This window comes from Monodon monoceros, unplaced genomic scaffold, assembly GCF_005190385.1.
Source record: "Monodon monoceros isolate NGI ecotype Baffin Bay Population unplaced genomic scaffold, NGI_Narwhal_1 Super_Scaffold_18, whole genome shotgun sequence".
In the NCBI taxonomy this organism is placed as follows: domain Eukaryota; kingdom Metazoa; phylum Chordata; class Mammalia; order Artiodactyla; family Monodontidae; genus Monodon; species Monodon monoceros.
Window position 1 is genome coordinate 148,285,632 of NW_021703774.1, and position 16,382 is coordinate 148,302,013.

Here is a 16,382-nt window from a genome sequence, read left to right on the forward strand (position 1 = left end):
GTGGTCATAGAAACACGTCACGTGTGTGTATGCATATACCGTGGTCACAGAAACACGTCACGTGTGTGTATGCATATACCTCACAAAGCCACATTCACACACCACCTTCACAGCTACCTCCTGATGAATACAACAGACTTTCTCAGACACCTGGTTATAGAATCCTACTTATGCTCAGCCTGGCGGGTGACCCACCTTGTCGCACACAGTCACACCTGGAGCTCAGGTCACAGGGGAGCCAGCTCCCCCCACCAAGACCTCCTCACTGTGTGGCATCAGCCCAGACACCAGCTGGTTTTGTTTTAAAACCTCTTCCTGCTTATTCTGCTCAGAGTAACAACTTCCCTAAGAAACCTTCAAATAGGCAGCTTTGTGGGGGTGGTGAGGTGTGGGGCACTGGAGGATCCGGGGAGAATGCCCATCAAGACTCCCAGCCGGGGCTGGGGCTGGGGGACTTCTCCAGGTCTTAAAATAGATTTTTACAAAGCCCTCCACAGGAGCATGTGGGATGGTCTTTTCCAGCAATCAAGCTGCGATATGGTTTCTGGCTCAGAGAAGTGCTAGACGGGGAGGGGGCTTGAGATTATGAGTGCCCCAGGAGGAGCATGGCCCCTGTGAATATGCTTGACACTAGGGAGTCAGGAAGATGGGGATCTAGGAATCCAGGAGTTGGGCTGGGACAGGACCAACGGGGTGGCATTAAGGTTGGGGGACTAAGATTGGGAGGGCCCCCAGGAGTCTGGCTTCAGGAAACCAAGCCCTGCTGATTCAGCTTCAGACCCAAAGGTCTCTTCATGCCCAAATGATTTGGAGGGACGGTCTTCCAAGGCCAGGACAGGTGCCTGAGTCACTGTGAGAATATCAGTGATCTGCCTGGGACTGTCCACCTACCTAGGCTCCACAGTCAGCAGGCGGGGATTGGAGCAGACACCAGGATGACCTCCAGCCTTGAGGGGAAATGAACGATGATGGGGCTTCCAGATAACTTGTCTCTGCGGTGTGCAAGGGCATGGCTGAATGCCTGGGGAGCCAGGGGAATTGCCCACTGCCCTTCTAACCAAAGGTCTCTCTGAATCATCCAGTTGCCAAATGTCAGAGCAGGAAGGGGCCCTGAGGATCTGGAGATCTTCTGGTCTGATGTACTCATTTTATTGATGAGGCATCTGAGCCTGGAGACTAGAAGGTACTTTTTTGGAGAAGGACTTCAAATTGGCCTTCAGAGATACACCCTGTCATTTACTAGCTGGGCAACTTGGGCAAGTTACTTCACCTCTCTGAGCCCGCTTCCTCATTTGTAGAATAAGGACAATAATACATGCCTTGCTGCGTGGTCCAGGGGATTGAATGAGATAGGATGTGTAAAGGTATCCAGCCTCTTGCCTGGCACGTACTAGACACTTGGTAAATTGTTGGTGTTATTATTACCCATGGTCACACAGTAGGGCCAAAAAGAAGTGACTTCTCTGGCCTCCACAGCTCTGCCCCTTGCTTGTAGAATACTCCTCTCCTCTTCATAATTACTTGTCCCCATTTTGTTCTCCCAGGCCTTGAGGTTGCCAGTGTCCCAGCTTAAAGCGCCATCCTGGGTCTGACCTCAGAGGGAGGTATGGGGCCGATCACTGAGGGCATTGGCCCCGGAAACTCTGTTCTGGGATAAGATCCTAGCAGGGTGACCCTGCTGCCCCTGGTGGGATGGCTCAGTTCCCTGCAGGGCGGGGCTGTGTGGAGTGGGGAGGAACTCCTCTCCAGGACCCAGTCTCCTGGGCTATGAGTCTGCCCTTGCCAGGTCCTCCATACTGCTCATTGGCTTGAGCCTCACCCATCCTATCCTCTTTGTTTCAAAGCCTGTTCTATTGCGCCAGCCTCCCCTTTAGTTCCCCTGCCTTCTGCCTGCCCCTTCCATTTTATTCCTTATGTTGCCCTAGAATGGCCTTCCAAAAACTCACCCTGAAACTTTAGAGGACTAGTCCTGGCTCTAACTCCTCATGGGACCTTGGCAGAGTCACTTTCCCACTGGGCCTCAGTTTCCTCTTCTGTAAAATGGAGCTTCCTTCTAGATTTAACATTCTTTAAGTTGTGGGAGCAGAGAGGAAGGTGGGGTCAGATCTTTGGACTCCCAGGACACAGGTGGGTTCTGGCCTGGCCTTAGGCTGGGTCTACACAGGGCCATCCTGGGCTGTCCTTGCCTTTGCCCAAATGGAGCTTCTCTTTTCAGTACCAAGGACAGTGGCTCTCCCCTTCTAGTCTCTGGGCCCTGGACCGGGGTGGGGCGAGGGCTCAGGATCATTGCAGGAGGTCCCATGGGGAGTGCTGCTGGAGGCTGTGTTTTCCTCTCCCTTGTTCATGGTGGGACAGATGGGATGGTCCCTGGAGTCTTTTGGTCTCCAAGGACCACAGAATTATTGCAAGCAACTTCGTCCAGTTCTCTAGGGAGAGAGGCTACATGAAGTTACTCCCCAGATCGACAGAGTTCAGAGACTGGGCAGGTATGAAACCAGTAGAGGAATTTTCTCTGAGTTTGCAAGACCTTCCTCCTCACCCAGAGACATGGAACTTAATCTCTGCTGAATCACATCTCAAAACAATGTGGAGTTGGTGGAGGGGAGTGAAAAGTAGCATATCAGTGAACTGGGAGTCAGTGGGCCTAGGGTCTAGCCCCAGCTCTATGGGTGCTTGGACTTTAGGTTCCCCATCTGGGAAATGGCACTTCAGCATTCTGTAACTTCCCTACCCAGGGGTTCACAGTAGGTTGGGCAGATCAAAGAAGGTAAATTTTCTCCCAAATGGCTCAAAGCTTTCTTAAGCTCTAGAAGACGGGGGATTGGGGTCACGAGGTGGTGAGGCTCTGACTTCAGCTCAGGGTGTATGTTGGGGGGGTTTGAGGAGAAGTAGGGTGAAGTGTGGCCCCCACAGGCCCTTCTGTCTTCTAATCAGATTAGAGGGCATGTGGCAGTTAGGAGCAAGGGACAGGGCAAGTCCACCCTACCCACAATTATTGCCCAGCCCTCTGTGTGTGGTGGGTCACACACCATTTGTGGGTTTGCACCTATGTGTGTGATTGAGCGGATGGGTTCAGCTCCTGGTATTATTATGGTGTGGAGGTCACATGTGTGTGGCAGGCTGTGTCATGTGTACGTATGACTAAGACTTGGTAAGACCATTTGTGGCTGTGTGACTGTTATATGAACATACACACGACCTTGTATGTGAGATAACTGTATAAACATATGTGATTGTTGGCACTCGTGTGTCTGCTTACGCCTGTGCGAAAGAAATATGCATGAGCTAATAAGACTCTGTGTGGGGGAGGCGGTGTGTGTAAGAGAGACAGACACGTTGATGGTCTCACTGATTGCTGGTTAGTAGCTGTTCCAATATCCCAGAAGCTGGGGTGGTTCCAGAGGAGACATTCCTCCTTACAGCACCCCACTCCCAGTCCCCCCATCCTGTCCTCTCAGCCTTTCCTCTCCCAATGGGGCTTCCTGAAAGATAAGTAGGGCAAAGCAGGAGGAATAAAGGCCCCCTTCTCCCAGGCTGGGGTCTCGAACATCCCCTCCCGACCCACCGTTGGGTGTTAGTGGGAGAGCGAATTTCCAAGGTAACCAGCTCCCCCTTCCCCGCTGCTTTCAGGGGCTGTGCTGCCTGCCTCACCCTGGCCTCTCCCCATCCCTGTAAGCAACTCCACTCTTAATTTGCCTGGGCCTCTAACCAGTGACAGCAAAAGGCTCCTTTGGTATAGTCCCTATCTGAGCGTCACTTCCCTCCCCGTCAAACTCCTCAGGCAGCCAAGCTTCAGGAGGGGAAGTCCCTGAAAACCCACAACCTGTCTTCTGTCCGCCCCCCCCCCCCCGCCAGGCAGAGAGAGTGTCTAAAGGGACCACACTGCAATGCTGAGGAGGTTGCCATGGAAACCCAGGCAGGATGGTGCTGCTGCTAGGAGAGGCAAAGTGCCCTATGTTCCATGCAAGGCTGAAGAGGGGACCTAGGGGTAGAGGGCCCCCCGAACAGGAGCTACAGAGACACTGGGGGTGAGCTGTCACCACACAGCTTCTGAGGTTCTTCTGCAGACCTCTCCCTCAAAGCCAAAGTCAGTTCAGGTCAGCCTAGGAGTCTCTCTCTCAGTCTTATTTTTCTAGTGGCTTCTCCGCCTCTCCACACACATCCCCCTCCACAATCAGACCCACCTTGAGAATGGGTGTTAGTTTGCCAGTGGTCAGGATTCACATAGGTTTGTTTGTCTTTTATAGGGCCTGTGAAGGTATCACAGAGGTGGGTTGTGATGTCTGGGAGTGACAGGGTTCAGGAGAGTACCTGGAAGAGGAAAAGCAAATCTGGAAATTCCAGAGAAGGCAAACTTTCCAGAAGAAGAAACTTAACCCTTTGGGGCAAGGGCTGAAATTGAGTGGCAAGGTGTGGGTCAGGGGAGCCTGGCAGGAAGGAGACCGAGGGTGGAGGGCTGCAGGGCTGAGCGCTGCCTGCTGACTCCCCACCCGTAGCCCCACCATCTCCACTCTGCCTCCAGCCATCCTTCTAGTCTGCTTTGTCTGCGTCACTGCCCTGAGCAGGGCCAGGGGTCAGACTGCAGACCGGCTCTAGAGGTCATCTCAGCAGTGGCCCTGCCTCCAGTCAGAGCCCTGCCTATCCTGCCCCCTCCCAAGAGGATGACTTTAGCAGTGATCTCGGAGAAGCCTCCTCAGTGATCTGACCTGTTCCTTCTCTGTGCTTCTGGGGGTGTCACAGAAGGGGCCACCAAGAAACTGCGCAGCAACATCCGGCGGAGCACGGAGACGGGTGTTGCCGTGGAGATGCGGAGTCGGGTCCCTCGCCAGGGCAGCCGGGAGTCCACGGACGGGAGCACCAACAGCAATAGCTCCGATGGCACGTGCGTTCAGCCCACCCCCACCATGTACCCACCCTCCACCGGGGTCCTCTGGTCACAGGCATAGGGCTGGAAAATCTGCTTGGGTTTCCAGCCCAGTTATCTGAGTTCCTCTGTATCCCCGCCTCCCTCTGTCCCCCTCCCCTGGACACCCGCTGTCTGGGCCCCAGTCTTCCTATTGCTCTGGGCCTCTGCCTCCCATCAGAATACCCCAGTGGCCCAGGAGCAGTTCATCCCATCGGTATGTTTCATGCCTCCCACCTCCCAAGACCTCCATACCATCCTGCTCCAGAGGAAAGGGTTGGAAAGGAAAATGGGATCCTAAAATCTTTTAAATCTGAAACAGTTGTTACAGCTCAGCTGAATGGAGTTCTCACAGGTGGACTTGCTTGGAGCTTAGGGCAGGAGTTTGGACTAGATCACTTTTTCAAACTGGATGATGACTTACAGGCAGGAAGTAAAATCTGTTGAGTGGGTCAAAAGCAGCATTAGAAAAGGAAATAGGAAATTCAAATGTATCCCATGGAGGAAGGAAAAATTACCGTGTGAACTTTTCAATAGATAGATAGATAGATAGATGCATGTAGGTCTATGACGTTAAATGTATTTCTTGCATATGTGTTGCAGTCGAAAATTGGAAAGTCTCTGGGTTAGATATCCCCTTGGATCTCTTCTAAATCTATGAAATGATGGTTATATGATTAAGATTTTCTGAATCAGCTTCATCAAGGCCCAATGATTTCAGGATTCTGTGGCTCTGTTATTTAAATTCTATGATCACGTGTCTTGCTACTGTGCCTGCTTCTATGAATGTGAGTAGCTGCTAGGATTTACCGTATGCAGAATGGCACTTCAGATCAGTGCCTCTTACTCTGGGATCTACCAGCCACTATCAGGCCAAAATCAGTGTCTCATTTAATACAACAACCCTGAGGGATGTTGGTACTACCATTATTTCCATTTTACAAGTGGAGAAACTGAGGCACAGGAAGAGGGTATGGTACCTTTCCAAGGTCACAGCTATTAAGTGGTGGTGGAGTTAGGATTTGATTTAAGGACATTTGACCCTAAAACCTTTTTTCACAATCTCCACGCTGTCTATACTAAGCTCCTGAAATTCTGTGACCTCAAGAGTCTACGTTTCTTTTTGTTATAGTTGTTATCCTTTCTCTCTCTCTCTTTTTAATTGAAGTATAGTTGATTTACAATATTATGTTAGTTTCAGGTGTACAGGAAAGTGATTCGGTTATACGTATATATGTGTGTGTATATATATTTTTTTGATTCTTTTCTATTAGAGTTTATTACAGGATATTGAATGTAGTTCCCTGTGCTATACAGTAGGTCCTTGTTGTTTATTTTTTAATATAGTAATATGTATCTATTAATCCCATATTCCCAATTTATCCCTCCTTTCCTCTCCTTTGGTAACCATAAGTTTGTTTTCTATGTCTGTGAGTCTGTTTCTGTTTTGTAAATAAGTTTATTTGTACTATTTTTTAGATTCCACATATAAGCGATATCACGTGATATTCATCTTTCTCTGTCTGACTTACTTCACTTAGTATGATAATCTCTAGGTCCATCCATGTTGCTGCAAATGGCATTATTTCATTCTTTTTTATGGCTGAGTAATATTCCATCATATTCATTCATATATATGTATATATATAATGTCACACCTATATATATATGATATATATCACATCTTCTTTATCCATTCATCTGTTGATAGACACTTAGTTTGCTTCCATATCTTGGCTATTCATTTAACCTTTTCAGATCCCATTATCCTAAAAATGTGATATTAGGCTATTGCAGACTGTGGCCAATAAAAATGGATGGGCCTTGAAGCCCCTTCCTGGGGTGTGAAGGCTGAGCCTGGTAGAGGAGAGACACATGTCCTTTCCAATAAGTGTATGTAGCCTGTCTCCCCTTCCTGCCTGTCTCTGGCCAAGGGGGACTCAGGCCAAATTGTCCAACAGGGGATTGGTTCTGGGATAACATTTTCTCTCTCTAGGCAGGAGCCTGGGCTATTCTAGGAGTTCTTAGAACTTTCTTTCGTCCATTGTAGCCTCTCGGCAGTTCTGGGCCAGCCCTCCCTCACCTGTCCTTTCTCTGCTGGCCTCCCCAGAACATCTAGGCTTGAGGACATGCAAAAGTAGCACATTTCCCGTGATGATCACACCAACAGCCGCAGTAACTACCGCTGATTGTTTCCTGTTTGTCTGGAACTGCTCCTGCACCATCTGCCCGAATCCTCACCATCACCCTGTATGAGTTGGGTTTCATCTCTGTTTTTGTGTTTGTTTTTTTTTGGCGGTACGTGGGCCTCTCACTGTTGTGGTCTCTCCCGTTGCGGAGCACAGGCTCCGGATGTGCAGGCTCAGCGGCCATGGCTCACGGGCCCAGCCGCTCCGCGGCATGTGGGATCTTCCCGGACCGGGGCACGAACCCGTGTCCCCTGCATCTGCAGGCGGACCCCCAACCACTGCGCCACCAGGGAAGCCCCCTCATCTCTGTTTTGTAGGCAAGGCAAGCCTCTTACCGTTTGGAGCCTCTGTTGTCTCATCTGTAAAACTGGATAATAGCTCCTGCCACCCACAGTGGTGGTAAGGGTTAAATGATACAGTGGAGCATTTAGTGTGCTGTTGGCATCTGGCCAAATTTCAATCACTGTCAGTTTTTTCTGTTACTGTTTCCAGGCTCCCCACAGCCATGGGCCACCCACCATCGCTTGTCATTAATCTCAAACCTGTAATTGTGTTATTTTGGTCTCAGTTGCTGTTTGGGATACCACCTCACATTGTTGACTTGGATTTCAAACTTATAGTCAACTAAAACTCAGTTCTTAGAACTTGTTCCAGGCATTGAAATTTCTGGCCTTTGTCTCTGGTTCTTGGCATTAACACCCCCTGGTGAGGACGCAAGTGTCCAGCAAGCCCTGCCTTTTCAGGGTCGCCTTAGAAATTCTGGCGCTTGAGGATTAAATACCATGATCATGTATGTTTATTAGCCTCTTTTCTCGAGCGGCATCAGAGCATTTTTCTTTAATGTACAGAGATGAACAGCTCTGTTTGACCCCAGCCATAGTAGTGCACTCGCACGTTGTAGAGGGGAGGTTGAGGCACAGAGGGAGTGCCCAGTGCCCCAGGGCAGAACCACTGCGTCCCGCCATCCAGATGCCCTCAAGCATCTCATGCCTCCTTCTCCAGGTTCATATTCCCCACCACCCGGCTTGGAGGTGAAAGCCAGTTCAGCGATTTCCTGGATGGCCTGGGACCAGCCCAGATTGTTGGGCGACAGACGCTGGCAACGCCACCAATGGGTGAGCCTTCTCAAGGGCAGGGTGAGTGGGGCGACGGCAGCCACACAGCAGGAAGGGTGAGCTCAGCGGGGGCCCTGCGTGATGCGATGCAAGCAGCAGAAAGGAGTCCTCGCTCAGGCTTTTGTGCCAGTTGAGGAGGAGTCAGTATGCACACTCCTCAATCCCTCCCACAGCAGAGAGGAAAGGGTTCCAGCCTTTCTCCGCCAGCCGCCCTGCAGCAGCTTTTCCAGCACATTCCCTCCCTCGCATCACCACACACTCACCCACTCTCTCACCGCCTACTGTGTGCCCAGCTGTGCTAAGTGCCAGGCATAAAATGGTGAACAAAAATCATCATGGCATTGACATCCATGGAGTCTGCTCCATCACTGATTATCTGTGGGACCTTGGCCAAGTCACATCCCTTCTATGAGCCTCAGTTTCCTCATCTGTAAGATGGGAATAATAATGCCTGCCATAGTTCTGCGATCTAAAGACAATGTATTGAGTCCCTATTTGATGCATGAAATATTTCATTTACGCCTTAGGAACTGTGTCTGATTTGACTTGTTACTTCTAACAGTGCCTGGCACCTAGAAGACTTTTAGTAATTTTCTCATCCTTCTTCTCTGCAGCTAGGAAGTACTCCCTACAGTCTATTCTTGGTCCTTTTAGCTGCAGTTCTGGCTCCCTCCCTCTCTCTCTCCCTTAGATCCTGGCTGTGTTGGCTTCAAGCAGCAACTCCCAGGCTAGCTTCCCCAGAGATGCCTCCTCACCTCCACCCTTCCTTCCCCATCAGTCTGACCTGAGCAGTGTCTGACCCAGACATCTACACTCAGCCCTTACATAGACAGTGTCTAACCTTTGACCTCACAGCAAATGAGGAAGTTGAGTGCAGACAGTGCCCTGCTGTGAACCATTCAGTGGAGCTAGCATTCCATTCCAAGCCAGGACTCCTCCCACTGTACTGCCCTGTCTTCCTCTAAACTGCTCACACAGGAGCCTTTGTCTGCTGGAAGAGGGGTCCACAGGGACCCTCAGAGGGTGAATGTCAGCTCCCACTGGGCTCTTGGGTGGGGATTTGGCTAATCCCCAGCCCTTGCTTTCAGACCTTTTTTTTTTTTTTTTTAATTTATTTATTTATTCATTTATTTATTTTTGGCTGGGTCTTCGTTGCTGTGAAGGGGCTTTCTTCACTGTGGTGCGCAGGCTCCTCGTTGTGGTGGCTTCTCTTGTTACAGAGCACAGGCTCTAGGCACACGGGCTTCAGTAGTTGCAGCACGCAGGCTCAGTAGTTGTGTCTCATGAGTTCTAGAGCGCAAGCTCCGTAGTTGTGGCACACGGGCTTTGTTGCTCCACGGCATGTGGGATCTTCCCGGACCAGGGCTCGAACCCGTGTCCCCTGCACTGGCAGGCGGATTCTTAACCACTGCGCCACCAGGGAAGTTCGCCTTCAGGCTTTCAAGGGCTTGGATAGTCTGCTTTGGGCCAAGGGCTGGGAGGCAGTGAGAGGAACCAGCCGCTTCCACAAGGCTAATACGCCATCACAACCTAGAACACTTGTGTGTGGTGCCCCCTGGTGTCCTAAACTGGGAAGGACAGGTTTGCCTTGGCTCACCTTGTTAGGGATGTTACAGTGAGACGTGGAGATTAATTTCTGAGACCTCCCCCTCCCTATTCCCCATGGGGAGGTCAGGAATAGCTAGAGGGAGAGGGATGAATTCCAGGATGTCTCCTGAAAGTCATAAATCTCCATCTTCCAAAGCGTGCAAATACAAACAGTTGCTGTTGCATGACGGCTCAGAGAACCTAAAACGGGTGGCTAAACCCAAAGTCTGGCCCATTTTAGTTCTTCTGCATCGGGCTTATTATTCTGCACCCCTTTGAAGGACGTCCCAAGTGACTAGCGCAGAATTGCAAATTCTGCTAACCTGGGTCAAACAAAGCCAAGAGTTCTAGAAGTCAGACGACTGATATGACTCCACACACAGAACTTGCCCCAGCTGGATAATCCATTTTGTGGGGCACAGAGAGGAGTCCTCACTCTGTGCTCCTGGGACATCTGCTGCCTTCCCCCCATCCTTTATCAAGGGTACGAGCAGGCCCTCATTTCCAGGACGTGCCTCATGTCCTGGGCAGGCTTGTATCTCAGCGTCTCTCCAAACTGATATCCTTTAAATATTTGTTTGATGTTTATTTAGGGGAGTGGCTGATGACCACTGTGTAGAAGGTGAAGAAGAGCTACTGAGCCCACAGCCTCCCCTCTGTCTTCCTGATACAGGAAGCTCTGTCCCCAAACTTGCTATTCTGCTCAGTGAAGCAGAACACCCCTCCACCGCCCATAACCAGGCTTACATTTGTTGTTCCCCAAACAGGCCCCTTGAGGGTCATGCCCCCATCCCACCGTAAGGGCCCTATCAAAGCATTTCTCAGCTGCTTTAAAGTGGTCTCCCGAGAGCAGCTCCGGTGCATACAGTTTTGTCTATCTTGTGCCCTTTCCAGTGCTGGAACGTCCTCTGCAGACTGGCATGCTGCATGGTGGCTGGCCGGCCTGCCCCTTGGTCTGGCTCTGCCTGAACTGTCCCTCTTCTCCCTTGCAGGGGATGTGCACATTGCCATCATGGACCGGAGCAGCCAGCTGGAGGTGGAAGTGATTGAGGCTCGGGGCCTGACCCCCAAACCAGGCTCCAAATCCCTCCCAGGTGAAGCAGATCAGCTGGGAGAGGGATTTTGGAAATGAGGTCCTGCCAGGGAGGGATATACAGCTGAGTTCTGGGTCTGGAGAGTCCCAGCTCCCCACTGGCCTAGTCAGTATTCTCAACACTGGAGTCACGGATTGCCTGGAAGGCCAGTGGGTGGGGGGAGGGGGAGGGGAGGATGGAGGAGTCGGTGTTGAGCCCATCTCTCCACCTGCTGTCCGCTGGTCAGCTCATCCAGCTCACCCTGCTCCCCTCCAGGATCACATGGAGGTTAGGGGATGGGCAGGCCACAGCAGTCTCCCCTGGACACCTCCCCATCATGCTCTCTTCCATCCCTCAGCCACCTATATCAAGGTTTACCTACTTGAGAACGGGGCCTGCTTGGCCAAGAAGAAGACAAAGGTGGCCAAGAAGACCTGTGATCCCCTGTACCAGCAGGCTCTGCTCTTTGACGAGGGGCCCCAGGGCAAGGTGCTGCAGGTGAGGGTCATGGGGCCAGTGGGGCGGGGCAACTCTCAAAGACTGTAATTTAAAATTTGTCTTATTTATGATTTATCTTGTGCCAGACGCATTAAATATGCTTTACCCATTTTTTGTTACAACCCGGTTTTTCTCCCTGTTGATTCATAAGGACACCAAGGTTCGAGGGAATAACTCGATTGCCCCCAGGTTGCACAGCTGGTAGGTAGAAGCAGGGTTTGACCACCATCTTCTTCCACCTGGTGCTAATGTTGATTGTCCCACTGTGATCCAGCAGCAGAGCGGGAGCTGTGACCCAGGTCCTGGACTCTCAGTCTGCTCCCCACTCAGGAAGGTTGTCATCTGGGATGCTGAGAAGCTCTGGAAGTCAGACCCAGGTTCTAATCCCAGCTTTGCCACCAATTACTGTGTATCTTTGGGTTAGTTAATTAACCTCTCTGAGATACATTTCCTTTTTTGTAGAAATAATAATACATAGCACCTCTACCTAGATGGTTGTAACAATTGAGATAACGTATGTAAAGCCTGTAGGGTCGAGCCTGGCACATCTTAAGTGCTCAGTAAGTTGCTGCCCAAAGTCAGTGTGAGTTCTGCCTCTCTCTGTCCCATCTGTGTCCTGGCAAAACTTCTACATGGTTCCTGGACCCACTGCCCAGCCCTGGAGTTGGAGATGTGGCTCAGCTCCTCTCTCTTCCTCCCCACTGGCAGGTGATTGTCTGGGGAGACTATGGCCGCATGGACCACAAGTGCTTCATGGGCATGGCCCAGATCATGCTGGACGAGCTGGACCTGAGTGCTGCGGTCACCGGCTGGTACAAACTCTTCCCCACGTCCTCAGTGGCAGACTCTACGCTCGGCTCCCTCACCAGGCGCCTGTCCCAGTCCTCCCTGGAGAGTGCCACGAGCCCCTCAGGCTCCTAAGGGCCTCAGGAAGAGGCCTGGATGCAGTGTGGGAGGGGGTGCTGCCACCCCCCGTCTCCTCCCCTGTACATAGTCTTCACGTCTTTCTGGACCCCTTGCCTTGCTGCATGCCTATTGGCTACTGGGCCTGTCCCAGCTGGCAGTGGAGACTCTAGTATGTGTGCGTGTGTGTTTGTGTGTGTGTCTGTGTGTGACCATGTTAGATCTGTTCATTTGTCTGGGTGTATTTGGTCTTAGTGACTATATGGGCTGAAATCCACGTCTCTCTGTGTCTCGTTGTAAAGAAACCCAAAGGAGAGTTGCGTGGACGGGACTCCACTTGAGTCCAGGGGTGGAAGTGGGAGACGCAGCCATTGGTCCATCCCACCTGGTCCTAGGCTCAGGGCAGAGCCTGCGTGTCCCCGCCTGTGCCTGTTCTTGGTGGTCCCTGCTTAGTTTTCTGTCTTGTTCTTTGTTCCACCTCTGCCTCTCCCAGCACCTCTGCTCTTTTTTGAGGAATGTAGCGTCCACTGCAGCTGGCCACAGCGAGGCCCCTCTGGGAACCCTGACACCCCTCCTCTTCACTGGGCACTCCGGCTGCTCTTCCCACCGAATGCATCCACAGCATGTAGCATCTCACCTAGTGCCCTGGCCAGGGCTCCGGGAGGCAGACGATGCCGGGGAGCTGAGGGCTTAAAGACCGCTTTCTCCCTCGGGCTGGCGCCACCTCCTTCCTACAAGTGAGATTGAAGGAGGTGTCAGTTCCCAGGGTTGCAGGCCAGGTACCTCGGAGGAAAGTGCTGGTACCTCCCTTAGAATTGTTCACCTCCTGTTTCCCTCCAAGCCTCCTCACTTGCGACATGCCAAAGGAGCTCTCCCAGCGGACCCCAGGTGGTGTGGAGTGGACGGTCTTGACATGCAAGAGGTTGGCCTCATAGGGATGTTACCTGCCAAAGTGGGCAGCCCCTGGCGGCACCTGTGTCCATCCCAGGTCCTGAGAGTGGCCCTGTGCCCCTCTGGGCTCGTCCTGGAGGGGCCTGGCTTGTTGAGGATGTGCCCAGGGCAGGGCTGCTGGCAGGAATGAGGAGGGCTGGGGCTGACTTGCTCTGAGAAGCCTGTCCGACCTTTGGGGATTAGCTGCATGAAGTTGATTATTGGGGGCTCTATTTTTTTTTTTTTTCTCTTTTCCAGACCAGGGTCCATGTCTGGGAGCTCAGATTCACTGAGGCTTCAGCCTCCTGGCTCCACGGACAGCTTGGCTGTAGACTCTAGACCATCACGGTCACCAGCTCTGTATAAGCAATACTCACCCCTCTCGGCCTCCCTGCCCCCTGCCCTCTGCCGCTGCCCTCTGGAGGGTGGCCTGGTCTGCTCTAGACACCGTGCCTGCCTCTGCTTTCTTTCCACCCTTGTCTGGTTGGAGCTTCCCAAAGCCACTCAAACCCTGACCTGATTGGACAGCTGGGCCCTGGGGGTGGGCACCAGGGCCTGGACTGGACCTTGTGAGATGTCTGCTGGGAATCCTGAAGTCTGGCTCGGGAGTGCCCAAATCTGTCCCTCTTCTTCCTCAGGTCTAGCATGAAAGGCAAGAGGTTGCCCAGGAGGTGGATACAGCAGCCCTTGGGTTCATGTCTGGTGGGGTGGAAAGAGGCAGCAGGAGGGGTCAAGGCCTGGGACAGGCTCGCGCTCTGCCTCTTCCCCAGATATCAGCCCTGAGAGCTGCACTGACTGTAACCCGCATACGTGGGGATCCGTGGAGAGGTGCTTGGACTCCATCCATAAGCGAAGCCAGATGGGCCTGGAGGTGGATTCCGGGGCAGGCAGGTGGAGACAGAGGCTGAGACAGAGCCATCCCCACCGAGGGGTCCTTTCTGGCAGGAACCACATTAGGCTGAAGCCAGGGCCTGGCCACCTCCCTCCTGTGAAAACCAGGGGGAGAAGCCAGGTCCCCACTGGTCCTGCCCACAGACAAAAAGTGGGTGAGGGCAGTAAGGACAAGATAAGCTCCTGGGCTCCTGACTCCTGCTGGAGACTCCATTCCTGTATTATCATGGCAGGAACGCTTATGTGTGTGGAGAGAGAGACAGCTAGGCTGAGTTTTCTCTTTCTGCAGAGATTCTCTCCTAGGGTCAGACTGGGTAACGCATGCATTTCTCATGTTTCTAAAATAAGGCAAAGGGCTCTGTGCTCTTAGATCCTAGGGTGGGGAGTGGGGGTGGGAACTCGCTTGCAAAAGCGTATTTGTGTGTCCTGTGGGTGATGCAGAGCAGCCACCCTCAGAATGGTTGAAAATCCTTGACGCCTTTGGGGTGGTGGGATGATTAGAGACCCACAGGATGGCGTAGACATTTGCTGACGTGGCACCGAGCGGTGATACGCAGACCGTGCGGTTACCCCCAGGGAATGGGGGTATCAGTGAGGGGTGTCACCCTCATTCCTCTAGAGGCGCAGGAAGACAGAAGGAGCTACCAGCAGAGGCTGCTGCTGGGGAGCTGAAGGCTGCTGGCCCCTTGCCTCTGAGGAAGGTTGGCTGGCACAGGGAAAGTTCTAGCCAGAGGTGGGGCCTGACATGTCGGTGACTTGGGCTGACCTGCCTACGACCCCCAGCTGCCAAGACTGCCCAAGAGTTGGGCCACTCCACTGTTCCACCTCGATAATGGGAGGTCATTCCCCACACAAGTTGATGTTGGGGAATTATTTTTAACCCTTTGTACCAAATTAAGTTACTAATCCCCACCTGGATTTTTCTCCCATGAGGGTAAAGTCAAGTGAGACTCCGTGTTAAACTCCTGGGTTTAAGGGTCTGTCTCTCAGCCTCCTGGATGCAGGGGCTTGTCTGAAAAGCTGTTCTGGAGCTAGCCTGTCCCAGGAGAGGAGGGAGCACACGTGTGACTGCTGCCCTTCCCTGGAGGGGGCAGCATCTGTCCCTTGAAGAAGGCATGGCGGGGAGGGAAGGAACATGATCCCCCCAGACACTGTTAGATGCAGTGTCCTGACTCCACATGCCCTCTCCTTACCCCAGGGGACCCTGGGGCTGATGACAGGGTGGGCTCTTTGTCATTCCATCTCCCTCTGCTCAGGCAGGATTCGTGGAAGATGTGGCAGAGACAGCAGTGGTCCTGCAGCGATGCTGGGCTGAGGGCAGGAACCATGACAGATGATTCAGAACATCTGTCTTCACGTTTCTGCTCTGTTCAATCTGTCCCACTTCCTTCATAGACTCCTTCCCTAAAGGGGAGTCTGTGATGGGTCTTTGGTATGAATCAGGCTCCAGCAAATGGGGCCAAGTCTTGGTTCTTCCCTGAAGAATCATATCCCCTTTGTCAAGCCATCTCCTAAACTACTCCCCACCCAGTCTCTCCCCCCACCCAGCACTCCTAGGAAAGGAGCCCTCAGGAGGCTCTCAGTATGCAGCAAGCCCAGGCACTGCCAGCATTTCAGGGGGCCGAGAGAGAGGGTGTCCCTCTAGCTCACCACTCGTGGGATCGCTGGTTCTCCCAGGGGCCTGACCCCGACCAGGGCAGGCATGCCTGAGCTCTTCTTTACTGCCAGCCTTGAGGAGAGCAGAAGCCTCACACCCCTTTCAAAGACGCTAGAGCCCTCCAAGGGTACTCTTTTGGAAATGAAATGTAGCACAATCTTAGACTGCATTACCAGGAGCCCTGGCAACCAGGGTTCTTGCTCCACACCCTGCTGTCCAGGAGATGCCGTGCTCCTCCCCCACCAGGGCTCCAGAGCTCCTGATACCTCCGGCTCCCCATCTTCAGCCCAGAAAGCATCAGGGCTTCAGGAAAGCTGCTCTTCCGCTTCTTTGATTACTTCCTGCACTGTGTGGAGCCCGTGCGAGCAACTGCTGCCTTTGCTTGGTGGCGGAGACAGGTGGCGTGTTCTTCAGGGCCAGGCGGTGGTCCCGCAGGGTTTCCGCACTGGCTGCAAGGAGGGGGAAAAGAAGAGGCCTGCTGCCCTGCCGACTGCTCCCTTTCTCTTCCTCTCCCCGGAGTTTTCTTCTCCAATATCCTGACACAGAAAGAGGTTCTCTAAAATGCTGCTTCCTATACTGGATTACCGTTCACTGAATGATCAGGAAGGAGATAGGAATGTAGACTCATCCCTTGCC

General features: G+C 52.5%; 1 protein-coding gene across 2 annotated transcripts in view; it reads left to right on the plus strand.

Annotated features, from left to right (window-relative positions):
- The window catches only part of RIMS3 (regulating synaptic membrane exocytosis 3), a 35,952-nt gene extending 21,522 nt beyond the window's left edge, over positions 1 to 14,430 (plus strand). The window contains exons 4-8 of one of the 2 annotated variants that reach the window (XM_029226800.1): positions 4,741 to 4,882; positions 8,095 to 8,207; positions 10,787 to 10,888; positions 11,226 to 11,365; positions 12,074 to 12,582. In XM_029226800.1, the coding sequence (XP_029082633.1) occupies positions 4,741 to 4,882; positions 8,095 to 8,207; positions 10,787 to 10,888; positions 11,226 to 11,365; positions 12,074 to 12,286 (710 nt within the window). In that variant the 3' untranslated portion in view covers positions 12,287 to 12,582. Of the gene's footprint in view, positions 1 to 4,740; positions 4,883 to 8,094; positions 8,208 to 10,786; positions 10,889 to 11,225; positions 11,366 to 12,073 lie in introns of both variants that reach the window. The other variant, XM_029226801.1, reaches the window with a different exon arrangement.
- Positions 14,431 to 16,382: the final 1,952 nt, after the last annotated feature.